Source organism: Grampus griseus (genome assembly GCF_964374135.1).
Source record: "Grampus griseus genome assembly, chromosome: 12".
Taxonomy (NCBI): domain Eukaryota; kingdom Metazoa; phylum Chordata; class Mammalia; order Artiodactyla; family Delphinidae; genus Grampus; species Grampus griseus.
Window position 1 is genome coordinate 22,362,502 of NC_139006.1, and position 27,916 is coordinate 22,390,417.

General features: G+C 47.5%; 1 protein-coding gene across 5 annotated transcripts in view; it reads left to right on the plus strand.

The window, feature by feature from the left end:
- Positions 1 to 27,916, plus strand: part of NF2 (NF2, moesin-ezrin-radixin like (MERLIN) tumor suppressor) — a gene marked incomplete at its 3' end in the record, with an annotated part of 78,623 nt that overhangs the window by 42,027 nt on the left and 8,680 nt on the right. The window contains exons 7-16 of one of the 5 annotated variants that reach the window (XM_082668099.1): positions 4,609 to 4,684; positions 7,073 to 7,207; positions 12,074 to 12,148; positions 13,811 to 13,924; positions 16,510 to 16,632; positions 17,295 to 17,512; positions 18,711 to 18,816; positions 19,290 to 19,417; positions 21,716 to 21,881; positions 23,277 to 23,336. In XM_082668099.1, coding sequence (XP_082524225.1) covers positions 4,609 to 4,684; positions 7,073 to 7,207; positions 12,074 to 12,148; positions 13,811 to 13,924; positions 16,510 to 16,632; positions 17,295 to 17,512; positions 18,711 to 18,816; positions 19,290 to 19,417; positions 21,716 to 21,881; positions 23,277 to 23,312 — 1,177 coding nt within the window. Of the gene's footprint in view, positions 1 to 4,608; positions 4,685 to 7,072; positions 7,208 to 12,073; positions 12,149 to 13,810; positions 13,925 to 16,509; positions 16,633 to 17,294; positions 17,513 to 18,710; positions 18,817 to 19,289; positions 19,418 to 21,715; positions 21,882 to 23,276; positions 23,390 to 27,916 lie in introns of those variants that run through there. The other 4 variants (XM_082668098.1, XM_082668100.1, XM_082668097.1 and 1 more) reach the window with 4 other exon arrangements.

Sequence of the window (27,916 nt, forward strand, 5' to 3'; positions counted from 1 at the left end):
TTCCATGCAAATGGAAATCAAAAGAAAGCTGGAGTAGCAATACTCATATCAGATAAAATAGACTTTAAAATAAAGAATGTTACAAGAGACAAGGAAGGACATAATGATCAAGGGATCAATCCAAGAAGAAGATATAACAATTACAAATATATATGCACCCAACATAGGAGTACCTCAATACATAAGGCAACTACTAACAGCTATAAAAGAGGAAATCAACAGTAACACAATAATAGTGGGGGACTTTAACACCTCACTTACACCAATGGACAGATCATCCAGACAGATAAGTAATAAGGAAACACAAGCTTTAAATGAGATAAGTAATAAGGAAACACAAGCTTTAAATGACACAATAGACCAGATAGATTTAATTGATATTTATAGGACATTCCATCCAAAAACAGCAGATTACACTTTCTTCTCAAGTGCGCTTGGAACATTCTCCAGGATAGATCACATCTTGGGTCACAAACCAAGCCTTGGTAAATTTAAGAAAATTGAAATCATATCGAGCATCTTTTCTGACCAGCGCTATGAGATTGCAGGATACAAAATTAATGCACAGAAATCTGTTGCATTCCTATACACTAATGATGAAAAATCTGAAAGAGAAATTAGGAAACACTCCCATTTACCATTGCAACAAAAAGAATAAAATATCTAGGAATAAACCTACCTAGAGAGACAAAAGACCTCTATGCAGAAAACTATAAGACACTGGTGAAAGCAATTAAAGATGATACAAACAGATGGAGAGATATACCATGTTCTTGGACTGGAAGAATCAATACTGTGAAAATGACTATACTACCCAAAGCAATCTACAGTTTCAATTCAATCCCTATGAAATTACCACTGGCATTTTTTACAGAACTAGAACAAAAAATCTTAAAATTTGTATGGAGACACAAAATACCCTGAATAGCCAAAGCAGTCTTGAGGGAAAAAAATGGAGTTGGAGGAATGAGACGAAACCCTGACTTCAGACTGTACTACAAAGGTACAGTAATCAAGACAATATGGTACTGGCACAAAAACATAAATATAGATCAATGGAACAGGATAGAAAGCCCAGAGATAAACCCACGCACCTATGGTCAACTAATCTATGACAAAGGAGGCAAGGATATACAATGGGGAAAAGACAGTTTCTTCAATAAGTGGTGCTGGGAAAACTGGACAGCTACATGTAAAAGAATGAAATTAGAACACTCCCTAATACCATACACAAAAATAAACTCACAATGGATTAGAGACCTAAATGTAAGACCGGACACCATAAAACTCTTAGAGGAAAACATAGGAAGAACACTCTTTGACATCAAGATATTTTTGATCCGCCTCCTAGAGTAATGGAAATAAAAACAAAAATAAACAAATGGGACCTAATGAAACTTAAAAGCTTTTGCCAAGAAAAGGAAACTACAAACAAGACAAAAAGACAACCCTCAGAATGGGAGAAAGTATTTGCAAAGGAATCAACGGACAAAGGATTAATCTCAAATATATAAACAGCTCATGCAGCTCAATATTAAAAAAAAAAAAACAACCCAATCAAAAAATGGGCAGAAGGCCTAAATAGACATTTCTCCAAAGAAAACATACAGATAGCCAAGAGGCACATGAAAAGCTGCTCAACATCACTAATTATTAGAGAAATGCAAATCAAAACTACAATGAGGTATCACCTCACACCAGTTAGAATGGGCATCATCAGAAAATCTATAAACAACAAATGCTGGAGAGGGTGTGGAGGAAAGGGAACCCTCTTGCACTGCTGGTGGGAATGTAAATTGATACAGCCACTATGGAGAACATTATGGAGGTTCCTTAAAAAACTAAAAATAGAATTACCGTATGACCCAGCAATCCCACTACTGGGCATATACCCAGACAAAACCATCATTCAAAAAGACACATGCAGGGACTTCCCTGGTGGCTCAGTGGTTAAGAATCTGCCTGCCCATGCAGGGGACATGGGTTCAATCCCTGGTCCAGGAAGAGCCCACATGCCGCAGAGCAACTAAGCCCGTGCGCCACAACTACTGAGCCCACGTGCCACAACTACTGAAGCCTGTGCGCCTAGAGCCCATGCCCCGCAACAAGAGAAGCCACCCTAATGAGAAGCCTGTGCACTGCAACGAAGAGTAGCCTCCGCTCACTGCAACTAGAGAAAGCCCGCATGCAGCAAGGAGGACCCAACGCAGCCAAAAAATAAAATAAATAAATATTTTTTTTAAAAAAAGACACATGCACCCCAGTGTTCATTGCAGCACTATTTACAATAGCCAGGTCATGGAAGCAACCTAAATGCCCATCAACAGATGAATGGATAAAGAAGATGTGGTACATATATACAATGGAATACTCAGTCATAAAAAGGAACGAAATTGGGTCATTTGTAGAGACCTGGATGGATCTAGAGACTGTCATACAGAGTGAAGTAAGTCAGAAAGAGAAAAACAATGATCATATATTAACGCATATATGTGGAACCTAGAAGAATGGTACAGATGAACCAGTTTGCAGGGCAGAAACAGAGACACAGATGTAGAGAAAAAATGTATGGACACCAAGGGGGGAGAGTGGTGGGGGCATGGTGGTGGGATGAATTGGGAGATTGGGATTGACATACATTCACTAATATGTATAAAATAACTAATAAGAATGTGCTGTATAAAAAAATAAAACTCAAAAAAAAAGTTCTATTATATGCATATCCCATAGCTTTTGCATCCATTCCTCTATTGATGGTATTTGGAGTAGCTATAGGTCTTTCACTTTTACAGAATGTTCTGCAGTGTACAATCTGATATCATTATATAATTGTATGAGTAGTTCTGAGGATAGATCCTTTAGAGGAGCTGCTGAAGCAAAGGATGTGAGCATTTCGCGTCTTGACAGGTGCCTCCAAATTGCCCTCTGAAAAGGTTGTACCTATTTACAAGCCCATCGGCTGTGTGTGAAAGTCTTCCCCCCCCCATTCTCTCCCCAACACTGGTTTTTAACCAATCTAATTTTTGTGATCTAAAAGATGAAATTTTGTATCTTAAATATTAATTAGCATTTCCCCAATCACTTTAGGAATTGATCATCTTTTCATTAGCCTTTAATATTTTTTTTCTCTTCTTCAAATCAACTTCCTATCACATGTTGTTGTTGTTGTTGTTGTTGTTTTTTGCGGTACGCGGGCCTCTCACTGTGTGGCCTCTCCCGTTGCGGAGCACAGGCTCCGGACGCGCAGGCTCAGCGGCCATGGCTCCTGGGCCCAGCCGCTCTGCGGCATGTGGGATCTTCCTGGACCGGGGCATGAACCCGCGTCCCCTGCATCGGCAGGCGGACTCTCAACCACTGCGCCACCAGGGAAGCCCACATGTTGTTTTTAACTCTTAAAAAAGTATACCGAAAAGTGGACAAGTCGTAAATATACCACTTGATGGATTCTTATAAAGTGAAAACACCAGGTAACACGAGGTGACAAGAAAGCACGTGCCCCCGATCACTCCTTCCCAGAGGTAACCACTCTTCTGAATCCAACTCCATGGATTAGTGTTGCCTGTTTTAAACATTGTATAAGTGCAATCAGACAGTTTCTGTTATTTGTGCCTCACTTCTTTTATGCAGCATGATATTGTGAGATTTCGGTTTGTGGCTTGTAACGGTGGTTTTTTCCATTTTTGTTGCTGTGTAGAATCCCGCTGTATTCATAGACCACACATTATTTATCCATTCCACTATTGATGGACATTTAGGTTGTCCCATTGTCTCCTGGTTTTTGCTGTTACAAATAACATCAAACAATTTTCCAAAGCAATTGTATCAATTTACCTCAACAACGTGTGTGATTTCAAGTTTCTCCACCTGCTTGCCACTGCTTATCCTCTCAGGTTGAATTTTTTAAATTCATTTGAGACCATATTGAGATGGGAGAGAGGGAAGAAGGCAAGGTCATAGGGAGAATTGAGTTAAGATATTTCAACACTGTACCTATCTGGGAGTTTTCTGCAAGTCATTGCTACTTCAAGAGCTTCCTTTAAGTCTGACTCACAACTTAGAAGTGGGTGAGCTGGCTTGGGTTTGACAGCCTGGATAGCTCTTGCCCTAACCTCTAGCAACATCCAAAGGATTAAAATCAGGAAGGTGCCTTAACCTCCAATAACACCCAAAGGAATAAAATCAGAAAGGCAGCTCTCAGGTAGCTTGCAGAGAGAGATACATCATTACCAAAACCTTCTAGGTGAAGAAAGTACGCAATTAGATAAAGCAACAGCTTACGTAAAGTTCGAACATACAAATCCATTTGAGGGAGCAGATGTACTATGTGCTTTTCTTGAATTACTCAAGCCGGGTGTCACTATTTACCAAGGGTAAAGCGTGAAATTGAAGCCAAGAGACACTAATGAATCGATTCCCTTGTTTTCATGGGGACGGGAAATTCTGCTTCACCTCTGTGTGGTGTGGTTAACAGACTTGGGATCGGGCAGAGCTTGGCTGGTAGCTGCCTGGCTCGCGTCTTCCCACAGTTTCGAAGCTCAGCTCGGTGTGCGCCGCCCTCCAGATTTCTCATTTCCGTGCCAGTGACGGTGTCTTTCATTCTCCTCGCAGGGACGAAGCTGAAATGGAATATTTGAAGATAGCTCAGGACCTGGAGATGTACGGTGTGAACTACTTTTCAATCCGGGTGTGTAGAAGCCTCTGCGAGTTCCCTGTGTGTGGGTGGAGACTGAATGAGGGCAGACTGTTAAAACGGGTCCCTCCCCATCCCAGGGCGGTATTCAACAGTTCAGGGGAAGAGGAAGGGGAGGGTCTAAGAGCCTCATTTTCTATATTGGGACTTAAATTAGATCCTAGGTGATTACGTATCAGTGGAGCCCGTGAGGGCCTGGTCCTGTCTGGGCAGAAACCTGTCTGAATGCTCTGGTGTAACATTTGAGTATCTCTGGCTCTGTGAGATCCGGGTCCACAGGGAACACCTGTAAATACTTTCTTCCCCCAGGACACAAGGAGAATAAAGCTGCTTTTACAGATTACTGATTTGTTTGGGTGGGGACTCTCCCTGGCAGGCTAATTGATTTTCTATGCAGACCATTAACAGTCCGCTGTCCTCTGGGAACCCGCTGCTCCTGCACCGGAGAAGCGTTTGTTTTCAGCCCCTGTCCGGCCTTTCAAGCATCTTTCTCCTGAGGCTCTGCTGCTGGTCGCAGCTCCTCCCAAAGGAGTTCATGCGATTTGCTGAAGTATTTCATTCCCGGTTCCAAACTGTAGATGAGTAGACAGTAAAACAGCCATCATTATAGTTAAGGCTTGCTTTCCTTTTCAGGGTTTCCATAAATTTTGTATTAAATTTAGGTAAATTGAAACACATGTAAAATATCCTAGGGATAGCTTTCTACTTTGTTTTCTAAATACGTATTTTTAATGGATCATTTGCATAAAATAAGGCACGCTGACAAATTATGTCATTTTTGTATAGTATACAAATGCCTAAAAGATTTTCCCTAATAACGCCAAAGGTTGTTTTCTAAAGTTTTATTAATTTGTATTTGCTAATTGTTTGGTTTCTTTAAGGTCAGACTCATTTGACACATTTCTGTGGGTTTGTCCATATGACTCCTCTTGCTCCACCACCTACATTCTAGAAAACTAGTATTTTATAACCTTTCAAAACCAGCTTCTTATGAGGGAATATTTCTACAGCAGACTAAATTATACTATTTTGTGCGTGTGTGTCTTGTATTGCGCGATAGATGAGGCTAATGGATATTTTAGTGTCTTTATGTTAAAGTTCCCGAAATTTCACCATCACCTAAGGAAGACGTGTGCTTAAAACAATTTGAAAGGGGCTGCTTGAGTCCCCACTTCTCTGTTTATTCTCTAGAACAGTTGGAGCCTCATGATAGGAGGCAGAGGGTGCAATCCATTTTTTTAAAAAACTTAAGCTAGAAACATAATGAAACGTCTTGTTTTCCAAAACGTACTATAGATTTTTAAAGCACAAAGCCTCACTTGTGTTAACACAGTGGTTTTAAGAGCCCTGCAGATGAGCAGACGACTCTCCCTCCTGGTTTGGTGATCACATCTGACTTCAGGTGTTAGCTCAAGTAAAAGATGTATCTCAGAGTGCTCACTCCTCCTCCTGACGCCTGCTGTTAGCCTTGTACTTCTCATCACAGTCCCGGCACCTTCTCGGTTTGCAGACCTTTTTTCCTGCCCTGGAGTCTTGGGTCCGTTTCCTTGTTGTCAGCAAGGGGTCAGGTGTGGGGAGATTCCCCCCACTGCCGTACGAGGACCAGACTGCAGCACAGGGCGATGGGCCTGCAGCCCGAAGAGGTGGCTTCCAGGTGCACACTGGTCAGTGATATGGGGGCCCAGGGCGCTTGCCCTATGGGTGCCCTGGCTGCTGGCCGGACTGCCATCAGAGTTACAGCCTGTGTACAGTCTATCAGTTAAAGTTTTACACAGCTTTATTGGGGTACAATTTATATATAATGCATTTTGACGTATTTTTCCGATATTTTGTAGTAAAAAATTTCCAACATGCAGGGAAGTTGGAAGACTTTTACAGTGCATACCTATGTATACCCACAGCCTGGATTCTACAGTTAACACTTTATACTTGCTTTATCACATTGAAACTACATTTTAATGTAAAATAAGGCCATCTGATCCCAGCATTTAGAGTTTTCTTTCTGGTAGTACAATAACCTTTTCTTTTAATATAAGAGGTGTTTAATCCTACAAGTTTTTATTCTACATCTATGATAAGCCAGTTATTTAATTAGCGGTAACAGTGTTTCGATTACCTCTACTTTAGCCATCGAGCCAGTGACAGGAGCCCCCAGTGATCCTTCCGTGGGACACATGAGTAACAAGAATGGTATCATTTTGCCTCCACCTGCCCCAGTTCAGGAAGCTGGAGGCCCCCTGGGTTCTAAGACAACAGTGACTTCTGTTGGGACCTGTTGAAACTTGTCACATGTAACGGTCTATGCCAGGTTCTTCGGGAAGTTGAATAAAATCTTGAGCCTCAGCTGGAGGTGACGGTGGCTGTTCTTTGTCAAATCTACAGAATAAAAAGGGCACAGAGCTGCTGCTCGGAGTGGATGCTTTGGGGCTTCACATTTATGACCCTGAGAACAGGCTGACCCCCAAGATCTCCTTCCCGTGGAACGAAATCCGAAACATCTCGTACAGCGACAAGGAGGTAGGACCTGTCTGCACTGTAGATGCCCTGGCGGCCCAGCAGGTTTTTCCCCATCTCTCCTCCTTCTGGAGCAGCCCCAGCCAGACCGCTCCTTGTTAGCAGCAAGATCCTTTAATTCCCAGGCTTTGGGTTTTTGCTTGTTGATCTTTATAGTATTTACAGAACAGTACTGGCATCCTATTTTCAAACAGCATCACTAAACCCCTCTGCTGACTAATGAGAGGCTGGGAAGCTCAACTGTCAGGACTAAAACCTGGAGAACAGTAAACAAACCAGAAAGTAACCCTTTCTTATTACTTGGCTTTCTATTTCTGGTGAGAATTCTCTTTGTTTTTTTATTTTTAAATAAATTTATTTATTTTATTTATTTTTATTTTTGGCTGTGTGGGTCTTAGTTGCTGTGCGTGGGCTTTCTCTAGTTGCGGCGAGAGGGGGCTACTGTTGGTTGTGGTGCGCAGGCTTCTCATTGTGGTGGCTTCTCCTGTTGCGGAGCACGGACTCTAGGCACGCGGGCTTCAGTAGTTGTGGCACGTGGGCTCAGTAGTTGTGGCTTGCTGACTCCAGAGTGCAGGCTCAGTAGCTGTGGCACACGGGCTTAGTTGCTCTGCGGCATGTGGGATCTTCCCAGACCAGGGATCAAACCCGTGTCCCCTGTATTGGCAGGCAGATTCTTAACAACTGCGCCACCAGGGAAGCCCCTCTCTTTATATTTTAAATGCGGTGTATATTAAACCCTCTCTCTGTGTCCAGTGCTTGATTCATGTGGTGCAGAGATATGGGTATACACACACACACACACCTCTCCATAACATGTATATGAATGTATATGTATTTTATATATATATATATATATAAAATACATAATGTATACATATCAGCAGTGATATAAAGGATATCAGGCCAACTTGCTTACAAGAATTAAAGAAAAATTAAGTTTGAATAACTCAAATGAGCACTCTAACTTAGAATTCAAATATTACTACATAGGATTGTGACTTTTCCCTAATGCTGTAATCCTGTATTTATTCATTCTTTGTTAATTTTTTAAATTAATTTTTATTGGAGTATAGTTGCTTTACAATGTTGTGTTAGTTTCTGCTGTACAGCAAAGTGAATCAGTTAAACATATACATATATCCACTCTTTTTTAGATTCTTTTCCCATATAGGTCATTACAGAGTATTGAGTAGAGTTCCCTGTGCTATACAGTAGGTTCTTATTAGTTATCTATTTTATATATAGTAGTGTGGATACGTCAGTCCCAATCTCCCAATTTATCCCCTCCCCCGCCCTTTCCCCTTTGGTAGCCACATTCATTGTTAAGTTTAAGAGAGTTTTTGAGCATCTCCTTTGTGTTAGGTTTTGTGGGAGAAACAAATATATAGAGAATGCAGTCTCAGCCCTCAGGGAAGTTATAGTCAAGTAGTGACTCAACTGCCGTGATACATAACCTCAGTGTGAGCGGCTGGTGACAGAGGTGGTGATGATATGGTGCTTTTCCACCTGCCAGCAGCTTTGCCCTGGCTCTGATTCAGTCTTCACAAGAACACTGCTGTGAGAGTAGGGGCTGTGTTCTGGTTGCTCTGTGTCACCTCAGGAAGCAGAGATGCAGAGGGATCAGGTGACCTGTGTCTGGTGAGAGGAATAGCAGAAGCCACATCCCCCGAGTTTCCAGAGAAGCACAGAGGACGGGCCCTGAGACTCTGCACCAGGCTGAGGAAGGCAGGCCCGGGCGTGGAGTGAGTAACAGAGACGGCCCACGTGGCTGCCTGCAGAGCCCCCACCCCGTGCAGGTTTCCTGCTTTCTCTTTCCTCGTGTAGCAACTAGAGGAAAGGAGCACCAGGCCCCTGGTTGCCAGTATGTGGTTGAGATCCACTCGGCCATGCTTGATGAGACAGATTGAGCTTCTTAATTCAAAACATTTTGGCTTCTCAGATTTTTGTAAGTAATCCAGGAGATGAGCATTTAGGTATTTCTTTTTTAAAGCACTTAAACTGAAAGTTCTACGTGACTTAAAGCAGTAGGTGTGCTGGTAGTTTTTCATCTCCTAATTTCATAAAATCTATTTACTGCACATCCACAACTTCGCGTGCTAAAGGCTCCCAAAACACTCATCCTTCACGGAAGCCAAGCAGTGAAGTCTCCCCTAGTGCGATGGCTCGACACAGTAAACTAATATTCCCTCTCCCGGGGCAAGGCGCCCCCGAGTTCCGTCAGGTCAGTAACTCGCACAGTGCAAGGGCCCCAAGCTGGCTTGACATGATGAGAAGTAGTCTTGGTCATTATATACAACAACCATGCTGTCACAACAGAAGTGCTGGTTTATTTTAAGTGAGCCATTGATTCTGTGTGCATGCCCCGGCATGGCACAGAGCCTGTGGTTTCCCCACTCCTTGAGGTTTCCCACTGACAGCTCTGGGCTTTGATAGCAGGGCCAAAAATAAGCTCACGAAATTCATAAATAGCAGCCTACACAAGAGCAATACTGCTTCTAAGTTCACTTGACCAAAAGCGAAACAAAGGACCGTTTTTCTGTCCTCTGTGTGGTAACCCCTTGTTGGACAATACAGCATGTGAAAGAAATACCCAAGAATAGATCTTCCTAAACGACTTCATCTGCTTAGCAAGTCTTTCTTGGGAGTGGATATTCATGTTTAAAGTGCATCTCTGTCTATGACATAAATCACAGCAAGATCCTTTCTGACCCACCTCCTAGAGAAATGGAAATAAAAACAAAAATAAACAAATGGGACCTAATGAAACTTAAAAGCTTTTGCACAGCAAAGGAAAACATAAGACGAAAAGACAACCCTCAGAATGGGAGAAAATATTTGCAAATGAAGCAACTGACAAAGGATTTAATCTCCAAAATTTACAAGCAGCTCAATATCAAAAAAACAAACAACCCAATCCAAAAATGGGCAGAAGACCTAAATAGACATTTCTCCAAAGAAGATATACAGATTGCCAACAAACACATGAAAGGATGCTCAACATCACTAGTCATTAGAGAAATGCAAATCAAAACTACAATGAGGTATCACCTCACACCAGTTAGAATGGTCATCATCAAAAAATCTACAAACAATAAATGCTGGAGAGGGCGTGGAGAAAAGGGAACCCTCTTGCACTGTTGGTGGGAATGTAAATTGATACAGCCACTATGGAGAACAGTATGGAGGTTCCTTAAAAAACTAAAAATAGAACTACCATACGACCCAGCAATCCCACTACTGGGCATATACTCTGAGAAAACCATAATTCAAAAAGAGTCATGTGCCACAATGTTCATTGCAGCTGTATTTACAATAGCCAGGACATAGAAGCAACCTAAGTGTCCATCGACAGATGAATGGATAAAGAAGATGTGGCACATATATACAATGGAATATTGCTCAGCCATAAAAAGAAACGAAATTGAGTTATTTGTAGTGTGGTGGATGGACCTAGAGTCTGTCATACAGAGTGAAGTAAGTCAGAAAGAGAAAAACAAATACCGTATGCTAACACATATATATGGAATCTAAAAAAGAAAAAAAAAAGGTTCTGAAGAACCTAGGGGCAGGACAGGAATAAAGATGCAGACGTAAAGAATGGACTTGAGGACACGGGGAGGGGGAAGGGTAAGCTGGGACGAAGTGAGAGAGTGGCATGGACATATATACACTACCAAATGTAAAATAGATAGCTAGTGGGAAGCAGCCGCATAGCACAGGGAGATCAGCTCGGTGCTTTGTGACCACCTAGAGGGGTGGGAGGGAGACGCAAGAGGGAGGAGATATGGGGATATATGTATATGTATAGCTGATTCACTTTGTTATACAGCAGAAACTAACACACCATTGTAAAGCAATTATACTCCAATAAAGATGTTAAAAATAAAAAAATAAAAAAAAGAAATAAAGTGCATCTTTGAAATCTAGGATGTGTCCGGTCTCATCAGGAATGAATGAGAACAACAGTTGCCGTTTTTTCTTTATATTCGACCCTGCCTGGTAGTCTGGCCCTGGGTTCTCCTACTAAGCTACCCACCCTCCCACCCGCCCATCCATAGCATTCCTCTTTCTCTCCCCTTTGATTTTTGTAGTATTTTCCTTTTCTACTGCAGTCCATTCTTTGTCACTCTTTAACCGTATTCTTTCTATTAACAGTTTTCTTCAAACCATCCCCATGTTTGGAAATCTGGGGTGACACCCTGTATGCTGTCACATCAAATCTAAGCCCTTCTGACTGCCCATCCCCAGCCCACCTCACCAGCCCCGACTCCTGCCTTCCTCCCAGTCTAAACCCATGGTTTTATCTTAGTCATCAAAGAGTTAATAATGACACACACACACACACACACGCGCGCGCACACACGCACTAACACTGCTCATTTCCCCATCTCTGCCTTATTCCTATTGCTTGCCCTGTCCAGAATGCCCCTCCATCCTACCTTTTAGCTTCTCTGTCATATTCTTTGTCTAAGACCAGCTTATGTCCATACTACCCTGAGGATTTGTGACTTGTGCCACCCAATGAGGCACTAACACGTGATGTAATCTCTTGAGTAGTTGACTCTTGTTGGTCTAGTTCCAGCCAGGTGGTGAGCCTCCTGTAGGCAGGGCCGCCTCTGCGGCGGCCCTCCCAGTGTTGGCCTCAAAGTTGGGCCTGTCAAGGGTTTGTATTTCAGATTTCCCAGCCTAAGATGGTGCCGAGAACCCAGCTTCCAGGATCCTGAACTTCCTGGGCACCATGAAGCCAGGACAAGGCATGGCCTCGTGCTGGAACTTTGCTAGGGGGGTTGCTGCTTTTGTGGAATTTCCCAGTTGGTGGCAATGTTCTAGGCTATCAGACTGAAACTGTTTTCTGCTTTTTCCTTTCAGTTTACTATTAAGCCATTGGATAAGAAAATTGATGTCTTCAAATTTAACTCCTCAAAGCTTCGTGTTAATAAGCTGGTAAGTTGAGATCCTGGTTTTTGTTACAGACTGTAGTTTTTCTGTGAAATTGAAAGCCGTTTTTGAACCAGTATCAGAGTGACATGTTGTGAGGTGTAGAATGATAACTCACTTGGTACGTGCTTCTCTGATCAGCCTTGAAAGATTTCTCTTTAGCGTAACCTAAAGAGTCAAACGTACATTTTGTGATGAGGAATTTCTAAAAGTTATTTTTATTGAAGTACTTTATACATATGAAAGAATATGTATAATGTATACATGGGGTATAAAGAACAACAGAAATAAACAGCTACCTACCCACCACCAAGCTTTAAGAAACAGCACACTCCCAACACTGTGGAACCGCCCTTGCATTAGCACCCTGCTGTCCCCCCTCTCCCCAAAGGTGACCACCATTCTCAGCTGTGTGCTTAATATCCCCCTGCTTTTCATCAGAACTTTAGTTCGTATACGGCAAGTTATGTATGTTTTTGAAATTTATGTATGTGCTATCAACTGTGTTCTTCTGTCACATGCCTTTTTTACACATTATTTTTTGAGATTTATCTACGTTGATGCTCAAAGATATGGTCCTTTCATTTCACTGCTGTATAGTATTCCATTATATATTCTGTTAAAATATATATATATATATATTTTTCCTCCATTCTCCTGTTAATGGACAATTAAGTGCTTTCTGCATCTTGTATCTGCCCACTGGTGCGCATGGGCAATTGCTTCCATGGAGTCTAGAGAGTGTCTTCACATAGCCCTGCATGTGGTATATGTCCAAATTCAAGGTTATGTCACGTTGTTTTCCAAAGAAGGTGAATTAATGTACAGATCCAACAACCCTGGGTGAGACTTCCTTTTGCCTTATATCCTATATCCTCAGCAATTGTGTTATTAGCCTTTAAAAATTTTTGCCAATCTTGTGCATTTAAAATGGTATCTTCAGTGTCATATTAATTTGCATCTTTACTAATGAGGTTGAATATCTTTTTGTATATTTATTGGCCAGTCTCATTGTCTCTTTTGTCAAACTTGTTTCTTGTCTTTTGGCTGTTTTTCTTTTGGGTTGTTTGTTTTCTTTATTGGTTATCTCTTCTTCCACTTTGTGTCTTATTTTTCCTCTTGCTTTTTATGTCTTAACAAATTTTAATGTAGATAAACGTATACATCTTTTCCTTAACTATTTGCGCTTTTTGTGTCTTGCTTGACATCTTTCCTTATCCTGTGACCATCAAGATATTCTTCTATGTTCTCTTCTAAGAATTTCCATGGCTTGATCTTTGCACTTAAGGCATTAATTCCTCTGGAGTCGAGTTCTGCATGTGGTGGAGGTGGGGGAATCCAACTTACTTTTTTCCCACGAATGACTTGTCGTCCCAGCCCTGCCTGTTGAACAAGCTTAGCCGTCATCTTCCCTGGTCTGCGGAGCCATGCCCTGACTCCGCAGAGTGAGGGGCATCAGAAGACAAGCTAAATGGCACCCCTTCCTCTCTTCACTGTGATTGTCTCCAGAGCTGAGGCCTGGAGGCCACAGGGAGGACGTTGGTGTTTCCCTCCATACCTTCTCTCAGGTTCCCCACAAGAGCCCTTGGACCAAGATGCTGTAGCTGCTGTGCTGTCTCAGTGGAGTCAACGTGTGGGTATAACATTTCTCCTGCTTTCATTGCACAGATTCTCCAGCTGTGTATCGGGAACCACGACCTGTTTATGAGGAGGAGGAAGGCTGATTCTTTGGAAGTTCAGCAGATGAAAGCTCAGGCCAGGGAGGAGAAGGCCAGAAAGCAGGTGAGCAGGTGAACTGCCGTTGTCTCCTGGTGGTGGTCTCGGCCGGGAGGTAAGGAGTGGTCATGGGCTCACAGGAGTCCTTTGAGCACGGATCTGCCTACTCTTATTTTATTCCTGTTGGGTCTTTTTGGCTGATGAATAAATGATGGTGGGATGTCAGCTCTGGAAATGAGGAATAAACTCTAACAGCATATCTCAAAGACACATCCCTAGTTATTTCTGCAGTGAATTGAGTGAAGTGTGATTAATGCACGTTGTGGGCAGAGATAGCCAAGCCCACATGTATCCACCCACCTATCCACCCATCCATCCACCCATCCATCCATCCATCCATCGTCCATGCAGCTAAGCTTTCATTCTTTCTGCCTGCCTGTCTCCTGTGCCCAGACTTCTCCTTTTCTAATTAGATGGTGATGGAATGTAGGGCAGCATCTCTGCGCCCACTGCTGGAATTAGACTCCGGCCGCGCTTCCCCATTGCAGGTCAGCCCAGGCGGCACATCGCCCACAGCGAGAGGTGCCAGGAGCACGTTATCAGCAGTCTGGACGATCTGCATCATTGTTTTCTACTCTTAGACCTTTTTGACTCACCACAATCCGCACAGCTAATCTGAGCCCCGCTGCTGAGAAATATCAATCATGGCTTTGGATGAACTACTAGACAGAGTAGCAGCAGCTGCAATCGGCTGCCCTTAGGACTTGCAGGCTTGGAGGGGTAATAATTAGTCTGTGTGCAGCTCTCTAATTTGGGTCCTCCGACGAAGCTGGCTCCCGGCCCTGAGGTTTAGAATGAAATGCCCAGTGTGATCCATTGTGCTCTCGGCTCCGTCTCTGTGCTCTCGGCTCCGTCTCTTTGCTCTCTGAGATGGCAGGCCACAGATGTACTCTTCGGGATGCTTTGGGGTGGGGTGGGGGGCAGTGGAATGGATTTTGCTGGACAAAGAAATGCTCCTGGGCCAGCACAGGGTCATAGTGGCAACTTCAAGAAGAGCCCTCTCTGACCTCTTTGTCAGCAGAGGAAAGCTTAGAAGTGAGAGATCTGATCACGGCAAGGAGTGTGTAAGCCTCCAGGCTGGCAGAGAGTAGCTTGAACACACCCCTGGACCTGCACTGCCTGTAGGATGGCAGATGCACGTTCCTGGCATCTGGCAACCACAGGTCAGGGGCTCCATGGCCCAGCAGTACAGACATTGACCTTGGAGCCAGATGTGAAACTTAGTATGTGACCCTAGTGATTGACTTACCTTCCAGATCTCGGTTTTCTTATCTGTCAAGTGGAGCTAAGTATCTCTCTTCTGTGTCTCAGATCAGAGGACACACTGTACCTGAAGGTCTTTGTGAGCTGAAACCGCTTTGCAAACAGGAGGTCCCTTATGATTGGGGTGGAGGTCTCAGGGAGGGTGCAATGCTGAGAGCAGAAGGGGGTTGTAGACTTTTTTCAAGTGGAGGATAATGGGGATCTAGTCATCCACCTAATGGGAATTGTAATATGATGGAAATTAGAGAACAAATCGGCCAAGCTTTTCATTGACCTGCAAGAGGAAAACTGGAGAAAAATTTACTGTATTTTATTGCTTGTCTTTGCATTATTCCTTTGAGGCCCAATGCGTTTTTTTGACTTACTATTTAGAAAAAGCAGCAATCTTAAAAATCTTGTGTTTGGGAGAAGATTGAAGCAAGAAGTAAGTAATTAAATGTGCTTTAATTATTTAAGGAAGAAAATAGTGCAGTGGTCACTTCTGGCTCCTGCTTTCTGAACTCAGCTAGAGCCCTAGGATCACAGAGAATAGCACTTGTCCTCTGCTTGTTCGCCTTATTAAGCTCGGCATGTGGCCCAATTAATACAGTGATCCGGAAGGCAAGGGAGGCGGCAGCAGCTTAGTGCTGGTGCCGTAAGGATCAGGGCCGCGTCCTCACTCCTCCCCCCCCCCCCCCCCCCCCCCCGTGCTCCCTCCTGTCACAGGCCTGGCTCAGGAGTTGCTTTCGCTTGAGGCTGTGGGGGTCTGTGCTTGGCTGCCGCCGCCTCCTGCTGTGAAATACGATGTGTGAGCTATTGATGCATCACACGGATGATTCCATCTTCTCCGAGGGTCAGAGGCAAGAGTGGAGCTACTGTTGATGAGATTAGAGGTGTGGGATGGGTCCGTGTGGATAAGAAGTGGCACGGTGGCTGACGGTGGTGGAGAGGGACACGTGGTCTATCTCTGGAGCTGCCCCTTGGGGAGAAGGAGCCTGCATTGTGTCCTGTCAGCTGCAGGGCAGAGCCACTGGGGTCTCAGGCACGTTGGCCAGGTAGCTGTTTCCGTACCCAGCGTGTACGGATGCGCCCGTACATCCAGGTGGAGACTGGCTCCGTGTTCTGCTGTTTGTTCATTTACAACTAGATGATTTTTCAAGGAGCACGGCTTTCCACTCTAGAGCTGGTTTAGAAGGATGGAGGGTGGTGGACAAGGAGAACGACACTGGTACCTAAAGTCCAGGGAAGAAAAGGGTCCCCAGAGGGGAGACCCTGGGCACTGGCTGTCCTCAGATCTGTGGCACAGCAGGTCATGGGCCCTGTGACCAGCGGCCGCTCATTCCCCCTAGATGGAGAGGCAGCACCTCGCTCGAGAGAAGCAGATGAGGGAGGAGGCTGAACGCACGAGGGACGAACTGGAGAGGAGGCTGCTGCAGATGAAGGAAGAGGCGACGATGGCCAACGAAGCCCTGGTGACTTCCAAGGGGCTGGGTCCTGGGAGGCTACTCGGACTCCCTCTGGTTCTGGAGTTAGGCCCCCAAGGACCACAGATTAGGCACATTTACTTTGACATTTTGGCTTAAAATTATTGTCTTCCTCTCCGCCTGTGTTTCCAGGAGCAGATTTAGATTGAGTTCAACCTCCAAGTGCAGGCAGACTCCACTCACTGTGGGTCACCTTTCCCGCAGGGTGTCTCAGCCTTGGCCTGCCCCACCTCGGGGCCAGGTCATCCCCTGGTGGGGGCCATCCTGTGTGTTGAGGGCTGGTTGGCCGTGTCCCTGGCCTCTGCCCACTAGATTCCCCTATTTGTGACAATCAAAAATGTCTCTAGGCATTGTGATGCGTCCCCAGAGGGCACAGTCTCCCGTGCTTTTGAAGCACTTATTTAAAGAGAAAGGACAGAGTTAAGTTGGGTTTCTCCCTCATAAAGTGTAGCCTCAGCTCAAGTGGTCCCCATGGAGGGACCCTGAAGGGCCTTCTGAGAAGTTGAAGGGTGTGGCTTGGGGACACTCAGTGGCAGGGCCCCAAGGAGTCCAAGACCTTGGTCCTTGCTGACCTGAGTGTCTGAGGCCTGATTGGGGCGGGATGACAGGCACAGGGCTCCTGTTCCCGCTGAGCACGCTCTTTTCTCCAGATGCGGTCCGAGGAGACAGCCGACCTGTTGGCCGAAAAGGCCCAAATCACTGAGGAGGAGGCAAAGCTCCTGGCACAGAAGGCGGCAGAGGCCGAACAGGAGATGCAGCGCATCAAGGCCACGGCCATCCGGACGGAGGAAGAGAAGCGCCTTATGGAGCAGAAGGTGCTGGAGGCCGAAGTGCTGGCGCTGAAGATGGCTGAGGAGTCCGAGAGGAGGTCAGCATGGGGGCGGGGAGGCCCTGCGCTGGGGCAGAGCCTGCGGGCAGCTGCTGACCCGCCTCCCGGGCAGGGGCAGAGGCTCCTTCCCGCACAGGCCGGTGGGGCTGGAGCTGGACGGGCGCAGGAACCTAGTTCTCCTGTCCAGTGGACTCTGGTCGGGCTGTGCCTTTGCGATGAGCCCCCGTCTCTGTGATGCTCGTGTTTGCAGGAAGACCATCGAGCTTGTCCACAGGCTGCTGTTAGCTGAGGAGACATGAGGAGGCTCTTCTGACATTTCCAGAATGTGCTTCTTTTCCCTTTTGGTTTGAGGGGTGTGTGGGGAGACAGCAGCTATTCACCTTTAACGCTTCCCTGAAGGTGGGAGGGGAGGGCAGGGTGCCCGGGCTCACAACCAGGTCGAAGGATGGGACTGTAGCCTGTGCTTTTCAAAGACAATTGGAGGCTCTGGGCTGTGCTGGTTCCGCAGCCGTCAGACAGCCCTGGCTCATTCCTCGCGGCACTCGGTCTGTGGGTTTAGAACACCTGAATTTGGCTTTTCACTGCCAGGGTGCAGTCGCTACAGTTTCCTCTCCATTCTTTGCGTGTCATTCTGGGAATACGGTTCCACGTTTCCTGCCCTGCCCCAGGCTCCTTTCTTTCCATGTGCGGTCACTTCCCCGTGAATGATGTGTGTTGGGCTGGGTCCCCTGGGTCCAGTGTCCTGACGAGGCACGAGGCCCTCAGCGACGTACTTATCTTCCTGCCCGAGGAGGTTGTTTCACTTGGGGGTCGTGAAGAATCAGTTCTTTCACATCCTGCCCTTTGTGATCCAGTATGACACCTTTGCCCAGCCCACTCTCACCCAGAAAGAAGCAGAGGAAGCTTCTAGCCCCTCCCCCGATTTCCCTCCCCCTCCCCCAGTTGCAAAGGTTCATCCTTGACTCTTCTGGCCACCTGCTTCACTGCTCTCCCAGTTTTGATTTAAACTGGAAATCAATTGAAATGAACAATACCTGGGAATGTTGTTCCTGCTTCGGAAGTTCTGATTTCATGTAAATCCTCCCCCACCCCCCAACCCCCGTGCTTGTTTGCCTGGTCTGGTGCCACCCTCAGGGTTAATCCAGCTCCCTCCTCTCCAGGGGTCAAGGGGGAAGAGGGGTCTCTTTCCTCCTCCTGTCATCTTCTGTGGAGCTGAGGGCCCCTTCTCTCCTTGCAGGGCCAAGGAGGCAGATCAGCTGAAGCAGGACCTGCAGGAAGCCCGCGAGGCAGAGCGAAGAGCCAAGCAGAAGCTCCTGGAAATCACCACCAAGCCCACATACCCGGTGAGCCTGGGGCTGCCAGCCGCGCTGCTTCTCACCTCCTAGCGGTCCCTTCCCTCCCAGCCCTCCAGTTCCCCTGGTGGGGCCTTCAGGGCGACTGTTAAGCAAACGCATGGTGGAGCGAATGGTGCAGAATGTTCTAGGGCCTTGAAAGAGAGATGGGACGTAGGGAGGTGACTTGGTTTAAGCAAAGTAACAGAGGTGGGAAGCAAAGTGGTCCAAGGGGTAATAAATGATACCATTGATGATCTTATAGGGCAGATGGTGGGAGAAGTAGATTGGGGCCGTATTTTAGATGACCCTCTGATCTGGGAGGAGAAAGTCCTCAAAACAAATCTAACTGCCTCACTCTCTGCTTCAGGGGTGGGCACGCTGGGTCCAGAGCCTTTGTGGCCTCTGGAGGGGTGGGTGGTTGACGCAGCAGTGCCCTCGGTTCTTGTGGAACCGAACCTCCTAATCAGATTTCTCCTTCGTAGCCTATGAACCCACTCCCAGCCCCACTGCCTCCTGACATACCAAGCTTCAACCTCATTGGTGACAGCCTGTCTTTCGACTTCAAGGATACTGACATGAAGCGGCTTTCCATGGAGATAGAGAAAGAAAAGTACGGAGCCCCCTCCCCTCCCCTGTGCCCCGCGTGGGCAGCCTGGCACTAACTCCTACAAAGGTTTGTTCTGTCCTCACCCACTGGGAGAGGAATTTCCTAATTGGAAATGAAGGGCGACAGACCAGCATTCATCTTCCAGGATAAAAATGACACTTGATTGGTGATCCGGAGTTTGTAGTGACTCCAGAGCTCACCTGAAGTCTAGGACTGGCTGTCAGAGGTCTCCAAGCCAGTCAGACCGCTGTTCACGTGGTGGTCCATGGTGGTCGTGTTCTAACCTGGTGATGCGACATGTTTCCTAGTTGTGTTCTCTGGCGGCTGAGCTCTGTGGCGGGTCCCATGTCTAGAACAAGGGCGAGAGAGAAGAAACTCCAGCTCAAGGCTGAGGAGGGCTAACGGCTGGGGCTACAGTCATCTTGAGCAGCCCTGCTGCGGGATCCGCACTTTGAGCCCAGCGTGCCCTGAGCTGTCTTCCTCCTTCACTTTATGGTCAGGGGACGTGGCTCTGAGATGGAAGGGAGCCCCACTGCAGAGGGCACCTAACCGAGGTCCCCTAATCAGGGCCGTCGGTAAATCGGCCATCTGTGCCATGGCTGGGCAGGGAAATGTCACAGTAGCTGCCAGGCACGAGGTGCCTGGGTGACAGGGTCCTTTATCTTTTATCTCATTTCGTTCCCACCAACTGACTTCAAAGGTAGGTTTAGTGTTCCCATTTATAAATGAGAACCCAGATTTAGAGCATTTAAGGAGCTCACCCAGCACCCCACAGCTGATGAGGGACAGATCCGGGGTTCAGCGCTTCGTCCGTCTGACTTTGCGGCCCATGTGCTTTCACCTTGTCTGGTGTCCTCAGGTAACCCTCTCCGTGTCCAGCACGGGCAGCCACAGGCCGGGCAGTAAGGCTCTCTGGGCTCATGTCCTGAGGATAGAGGGACCCAGCGTCTCTGTCTGTGGCACCCGCAGCCCCTCCACCCATGGTGGAGTTCCCTCTGCCCTTCACTGTTTTCTAGGCGTGCTCAGCAGTACACGGTTGTGTGACTGTTTCCTAGGCGTGCTCAGCAGTACGTGGTTGTGTGACTGTTTCCTAGGCGTGCTCAGCAGTACGTGGTTGTGTGACTGTTTTCTAGGCGTGCTCAGCAGTATGTGGTTGTGTGACTGTTTCCTAGGCGTGCTCAGCAGTACGTGGTTGTGTGACTGTTTCCTAGGCGTGCTCAGCAGTACGTGGTTGTGTGACTGTTTTCTAGGCGTGCTCAGCAGTATGTGGTTGTGTGACTGTTTCCTAGGCGTGCTCAGCAGTACGTGGTTGTGTGACTGTTTCCTAGGCGTGCTCAGCAGTACGTGGTTGTGTGACTGTTTCCTAGGCGTGCTCAGCCGTACACGGTTGTGTGACTGTTTCCTAGGCGTGCTCAGCAGTACACGGTTGTGTGACTGTTTTCTAGGCGTGCTCAGCAGTACACGGTTGTGTGACTGTTTTCTAGGCGTGCTCAGCAGTACGTGGTTGTGTGACTGTTTTCTAGGCGTGCTCAGCAGTACACGGTTGTGTGATGACTGTTTTCTAGGCGTGCTCAGCTGTACACGGTTGTGTGATCAGGGTGAGGCTGCTTACTGCTTTTTCACAGTTCATGTTTTCTTACTCATTACCTGTGCGCACCAGGCACCACCCGTGCGTGGGAATCACTGCAGAAGGTCCCTTGTGTCTGTGCTACCCAGTTTGCCTGGCTGTGCCCGTGTAGCTGGACACCCTGAGGATGGCTTCCTTCATAGATAACCATGTGTGCTTGCAGGTGGTGGTGGACATCTTTCTATTCCTGGTGTTTGCTGAGTGAGCTTCTGTCATCTTTAGGAGATTATGTCCCAAAACAAGTAGGGATGTGGCCATGGCCTATCAGAAGAGGTCACTAGAATGGAATTACTTCTCCGAGAAGGGCTGAGACAAGATTGTTTTGGATGCCAGGAGGCTTGTTTCTTGTGTTGTTTTCTGTGTAGAACTAAAAACTATCTGTTATCCATTACAACTGGTATGAGAGTTTACTGAGGCTTTCCTACACTTCCTTCTGTTTAATCCCGACCACAGCCCTGTGATCGTTATCCCTATCTTATGGATGAGGAAACAGATGCAGAGCAGTTTAGTGACTGGCCCAAGCTCCCATGGCCCGCGAGTGGCCAAGCAGAGATGTGAACCCCAGGCTCAGACCCTGGGTCCCAGGCCAAGCAGCGTGTGGGTCTGGAGCCTCTCGGCCACGGTGCGCCTCACTGTTTGCCAGACCCCATGATACTCTGTCCTCTCTCTGGCAGAGTGGAGTATATGGAGAAGAGCAAGCACCTGCAGGAGCAGCTCAACGAACTCAAGACAGAGATCGAGGCCTTGAAACTCAAAGAGAGGGAGACGGCCTTAGATATTCTGCACAACGAGAACTCTGATCAGGGCGGCACCAGCAGCAAACACAATACCATTAAAAAGGTAACGAGTCTTTTGTCTTTTGCTGATTAGGGCAGTTGTTAATGAAATGTGAGGTTGGCATCTGGTTTCCTCAGTAGCCGAGTCATTAGACTGTTGTCATTTTTTATATGTACCTAGTTGAGGAAATTTTTTGACTCACGCCAGAAAGGGAATTTAATCTGCCAGTGTCTGTGAATCCATTGACTCGATGGAAGGGGAGCTTGTGTTAAAAGCTCTGATGAAATGAATCACGGTTACAGGACAGGTTTTGATCCATCATTTAGCAGTAAAGCAATTCTGTCTTTTAAGCCGAGGGGAGTTCTGCCCAGGGAGCTGCCTTACTTAATGAGAAAGCAAAATGAAAGGGAGGCTGTTGAGAATGGCCTCTCCCTCTCGTCTTTTTGCGTTTTTAAGTGGCAAGGACTGTAAAATTCTGTTCTTGATTTAGAAACCAAATTCTGAATTTTTAACTTTTTTCAGACTTGAAAGGGAGTATCTAGAAGAACCTTAATGTTTTAAGAGATGAGACTTCATTTATGTTGCTAACAGTTTCATGTCTTTCTCCACGGATATTTTGAGCTTTCAGCATTTTGGAGGAAGTTAAATTCCATACTAACTATCAGCCCAAGAGTGTACATCTCTTACGCTGGGCAAAGCGGAAAGGTCCTCTCCTGCCAGGTGATGTCAGCTCCTGTCTCTTCCCCCAGGACCAGGCTAACGCCCGTAAAATGGGGGTCAGTAAGACAAGGCTCTTCATTGAGTTTAGATGGTGATAGTTAGATGTGTTTCACTTTGTACGCTTTAGCGTAGTCTTTAAATTGATCTCCCAGTTTGAGAACTGTCTGTTTTCAAGAGATCTGTATCTACCTGCCATCGTTGAGGGGTACAGTCGGGAGCCCTGAATCCTCCCTCTTGACTCCGGTTAGTATTGGCACCGAGTAGAGAATTCCTTTTAATAGCGTGACCTGGAGGGAGAGACCTTTCCACAATCCACGTTCTTCTTTCCTCCAGCTTCTGTAACTTACCGGGTTTCCCTTCCAAACCAAATTCTGAAACAGTTAGCAAAGGGGAGCTGGAGCGAAGCTTCAGCCAGTGAGCAGAGAGAAAGAAGGATGACTGGGCCAGTGAGCCAGTTGGGCCTCACAGGAGCTGCCTCGGACCCCTCCCTGACCCACTCTTCCCCCGGGCGCCGGGCACAGGCTCATCTTTGCCACTGCTTCCATGAGCCGGGCCCTCGACCACAGGGCCCTGGGGTGCTGAAAGCTGGGGAGACCCGTTTCCAAGCCATAAAAACACACAAATGAAGTGACTTGTCACAATTCAGGCCTGTCTGAGCATTTTGCAAATGGCACGTGTGGCATTGTTGATATCACAGGGTATGTTTTTGTTTTTCTTCATTTTATTTTGCTGGTTTAGCCTCAAGCCCAAGGCAGAAGACCTATCTGCATTTGAGCCCTCAAAGTAGGTTATTCCCAGGTACTCTGTATGTGGTGATGGGACTGACCTCTGTGATACTAACCCCTGCATGAGCTTGCCTGTCTCTGTCCCCGGGCCGTGCCGAGCCCTCCCGAGGGCAGGTGGCGCCTGGGGACTGGCCGCAGCATGCTTCGAGTCTGAGAGCAGGCATCCGCCCTGTGGGGCCAGAACAGCCTCCAGGGTCCAGAAGGCTGCCTCGTTCTGAAGAGCATGTCCTGGGGCTGTAGGACCAGCCGTCCTTCATCTTGTGTCGTTGTCGGGCTGGGGAAGGTCATGGCTTCTTGTCCGGTCAGGTCTGTCTAAAGTCCTTTGTCTTGGTGGCGTACTCCTTAGATAAATAACCCTAGCATGGAAACGGGGTCAATTTGGGTGTTCTTAAGACTGGTGCCTTTAAAACGAGATCAAGACCTTTCATGTGGTGACAGCCTCTGAAGACCCGCAGTCATACCTGGCGGCTTCTGGTCGTGGGATGAACGGGCTGCCCGTGTTCCCTCATTTTCCTCTAGAGCCTCCCTTTCTGTACACATCTATTCTCTTTTCGAGTACAGCAAACCAATAACACAGGGGTCGATATGCAGTCAGGCTAAGCGGACTCTGTTCGCCGGCACACTAACGGCCACCTCTGCCTGGGCTTCTCCGCAGTCTGGGGCACGGTCGCAGTCGGCGTGAATTCATGTCGGGACAGAGAAATCTGGGCACCCAGCAGACGGGTAGTCAGTGCTTGTGGAGTGAATTAATTGAATAATTGCTGCTTTCCTTCTGCAACAGTTCATTATTCTCCCAACAGGCCTAGGCAGTGGAGAGAATTTATTACGCGCAATAATAACATCCTGCCTCTGCTCCTCGCCTGCTCCCCAGTAGTACCCCCGCCAGCAAGCCCACCCACACCTGACAGTCACATGGGATGTGTCCTTTGGTGTCCTCACCGTGCTTTCTGCTCCTAGAATAAAATAAGCCCATTGGAAGCTCTGTGCGAAACAGTGCGATCTGGCATAGGATAGGTCCTATTTGTGGTTGCTATTAAAGTCCCAGATGGATCTCATTAGAAGATGGATTCGATCTGTCAGTGGTTCCAGGAACCCATGGCGTGAACCACAATTTGCGTGTGACACTTTTGTTTAGCAGGCTCCTGTTTCTTCAGCTTTCATACCGCACGCTGGCGCTGAACACGCCAGCACCAAGCGGCGCATGCTCCACGCCGGGCAGGTGTGAAGAGCACGGAGTGGGCGGGCCGGGTGGCCCCTCTGCTCAAGGGATCACCCCGTGGCACCCAGAGGACCCCGGGGCGGCTCCACGGTGGCTTCCTGGACCCCGTGGCAAGCACAGGGGCATGCAGGAAGTCCCTTTTTGTCTTAGTCTGTGCTGTCAGATATTCTCTGCATGTGACCGTCCTGTTCTACCTTGATATGATTTCATCTCTCTTCTTTCTGTAATGATTCAGAACGCTTAACTTCCTCAGGGACCCAGTTCTGACCGTCAGTTCTCACTGAGCTGTGATTATAGACAAATGATGTTTGATTTGTAGTCAAATGTGTACCGCTCCTAGGACATGCACAGAAGCCTTTTTTTTTTCTTTTTATTTAGTGTCTTGATGTGAACTTGTTTTCAAAGTATTCTGCCAAGCTCCAGTTAATCAAGAATTCTGATTAATCAAGGATTAATAAAATGGAGTTGGCTCTTAAGACAGCTGGACTTAGTATCACCAGATTAAATAGTGGCAGCTTTTGCTACACGTGAAGTTGGATGCACTTTCCACTTTCTCGACTTTGGTGGTCCCTGTGGCCAGTGACCAAGCCTGACAGCCAGTCACCTGCTGTGCTGGGGCGGCTCTGGCCTTGTGCCTGCTGTGGTCTGGGCTGAAGTGAGCCTAGCTGATGAGAAATACCACGGCGGGCTTTGAAGTGTGGGCGCCTAGAATGTCAAGGGCACAGCTCCATCTAGAAAGTCCGGGATGAGAAATGCAGACCGGTGGTGAACTGGAGAGTGTCCATTGTCCTGAAACTTGTCATTAATCTTGGTTCAAACCAGCCTACATTGATTTTTGTTTTGTTTTTCATGTCTTTTGATCATACATTTCTTCAAGGAAAGACTGGTTCTGCTACCTCCCGTGATCCGGGTGTACTCCTCCCCGTTGCTGTCTGTCCTCTCCTGCCTCACCTCGAGGCTGGTGTCTGACCCTGACTCATCAGGACCCTCCAGGGCTGGTGACTCTTAAGCTAATTACAAGGGTTTACCCACGGGTTACATGGGAATGCTGAGAGGCAGTCCAGTTTTCTTCACCAGGGTTGCCGCTGCTCTGCCACTTACTATCTCTAAAGTTCTTACCTTCTGTTAAGGGTCAGTGTCCTCACCTGTAAAAAGGGAATAAACAGTTCGTTCCCCCCCAGGATTGTTATGAGAATTTAGTGAGTTCACTGTAAGGACTCAGCGAGTGCTTAAAATTATATAAAGAAACAAATCTGCTTGTGAGCCTGGGCCGAGGGACGTACCACAGTTACGTGCACAACTTGTGACACGCGTATACAGTAAGTGTTTTAGTTTCCGTGTGTTTAGAGGTAAAAACTTTTAAAACTCCAGAATGAACTCCGCTGACTGTACTATCTGATTCGGATTTGCAAGGCTGTATTTTTCTCCTCCTGCTAATCTTTTTTTTTTTTTTTTTTTTTTTGCGGTACGCGGGCCTCTCACTGTTGTGGCCTCCCCCATTGCGGAGCACAGGCTCCGGACGCGCAGGCTTAGCAGCCATGGCTCACGGGCTCAGCCGCTCCGCGGCATGTGGGATCTTCCCGGTCCGGGGCACGAACCCGTGTCCCCTGCATCGGCAGGCGGACTCTAAACCACTGCGCCACCAGGGAAGCCCTCCTCCTGCTAATCTTAACTCCACATTTCAATTTTCTCCCAATCGATAATCAGTACAACTGGTTTGGCATTTGCATCTGAGTCCCAAGCGGTGCTAGTGATCAGAAGCTGCCTTTGGGAATGTAGATTTGTGGCATTCTCGGGGGGAGTGACCATGACATGTATTCCTGGACTCTGGGTCTTGTGAGCGAGGGTGTGGGGTCTGGCAGTGAGGCTGGGGGAGGGGGACACGGTGTCTTGGGCTTGAACCTCTTGCCTTCAGAGCCACTGCACTGATGAAGTGAGTGGTGGCCAGGTGTGACTTAGCTGGGCAGCACATTCTGGAGGTGACAACACGTTCGCACCCTTCATCCCCTCTCAAGGGACAGCTTCACTCCCCAATTCTGGGCTGGTATGAGCGCCAGGAAACTTGTCTTTGTTTTTTGTGCCCGTGGTCTCTGAAGAAGCACAGGATTTCAAAGGCAGTCGACAAATGAGAAATCCTGTGGGTCATAGAGCTTAGAAAGCTTATTTTTTTCGTAAATGGTGTGAACCATCGAGGTCTAGCTGTGGCTTCCGCTGGTGGAGGAGCAGGAATGAGGAGCCTCGACATTTATCTGAAGCTCCAGCCGCCTCTCTCAGATCGGGAAGACATAAAAGTTCAATGTCATCTTCAATTTGCATGGACTCCCTTTGGAGATGCAGGGCTGGCCGAGTCAAGTGGAGCACTTAAAACACCAGGGAAGTGACAAATCACAGGGCGAGGGTGAAGAAGCGTGAAAGGCGTCTCCCACAGTTAAAGCAACCAGTCAGGCCTCCCTTGTGACCTGCATCAGCATCGCCTGCCTGGACGGGGGCAGCTCCACGGGCTGCGCTGCCCGTGTGGTGAACACATTCAGCACCCCCAGACCCCGCTCAGGGACCCACAGGGCTCTGCCTGCTTCGGAAACCCTGTGATGTCTGGTGGAGCGTCCCCTGCCTTGGCTCCCTGGCTCCAGAACTTTCCCTTTGTGAGAACAGGGCAGATGTGGTGGGGGGAGGGTGGAGAAGAAAGGGGCGCAGGAGTGGAGTGGGGAGCAGGGGTCAGCAGAGGCACCAGGTGTGGATGAAGAACACAGGAGCGAGGGCACTGGCTCCGTGGGAAGCTCGGGGGAGGCGTCGCAGGCATGGGCTGGTCTCGGGGCACCCTCCTCCTGGACGTGAAGCCTGGGCTCATCCCTGAAGGTCACTCCCTCCTCACGCAGACTGAATGTCCACGCGCCTCTTAACTGTCGAGCGCTTCCAGTTTTCTTGCTTGTTCCTGGTAGCTCCCTAGGTAGAAGATTCTACCAGCCTCTTTACCAAAAGACCACGATCCAGTCCCTCCCTTTGGTCGGTGGGCTTTACCTGGTCAAGCAGTTGCCCTTTGGGAGGCGTTGAGGAGTGTGCAAAACCTGCCTCGCCCTTCTAGGGTATTTTACCACCATTTGGAAGTGTCTGAGGACATTAGTGGGCCTTATTGGATGCAGTAAGACATCTCATTTGGTCCCTCAGCACTGAAGATACGTTTCAGTGCAGCATTCCTCCAGCACCTGATTTGTCACTGCAACAGCGGGAGGGAAGAGTCGGGATGCAAACTCATTCTGCAGGCTCGAGGTTCTATTCTTATGATCCTTGCTGTGATTTCCCTTCTGATATTGGCAATTTGAAATGACATCGGTCTATCTGCCCCATTTCCCGAAGGTGCTCGTTCAGAGTGCTCT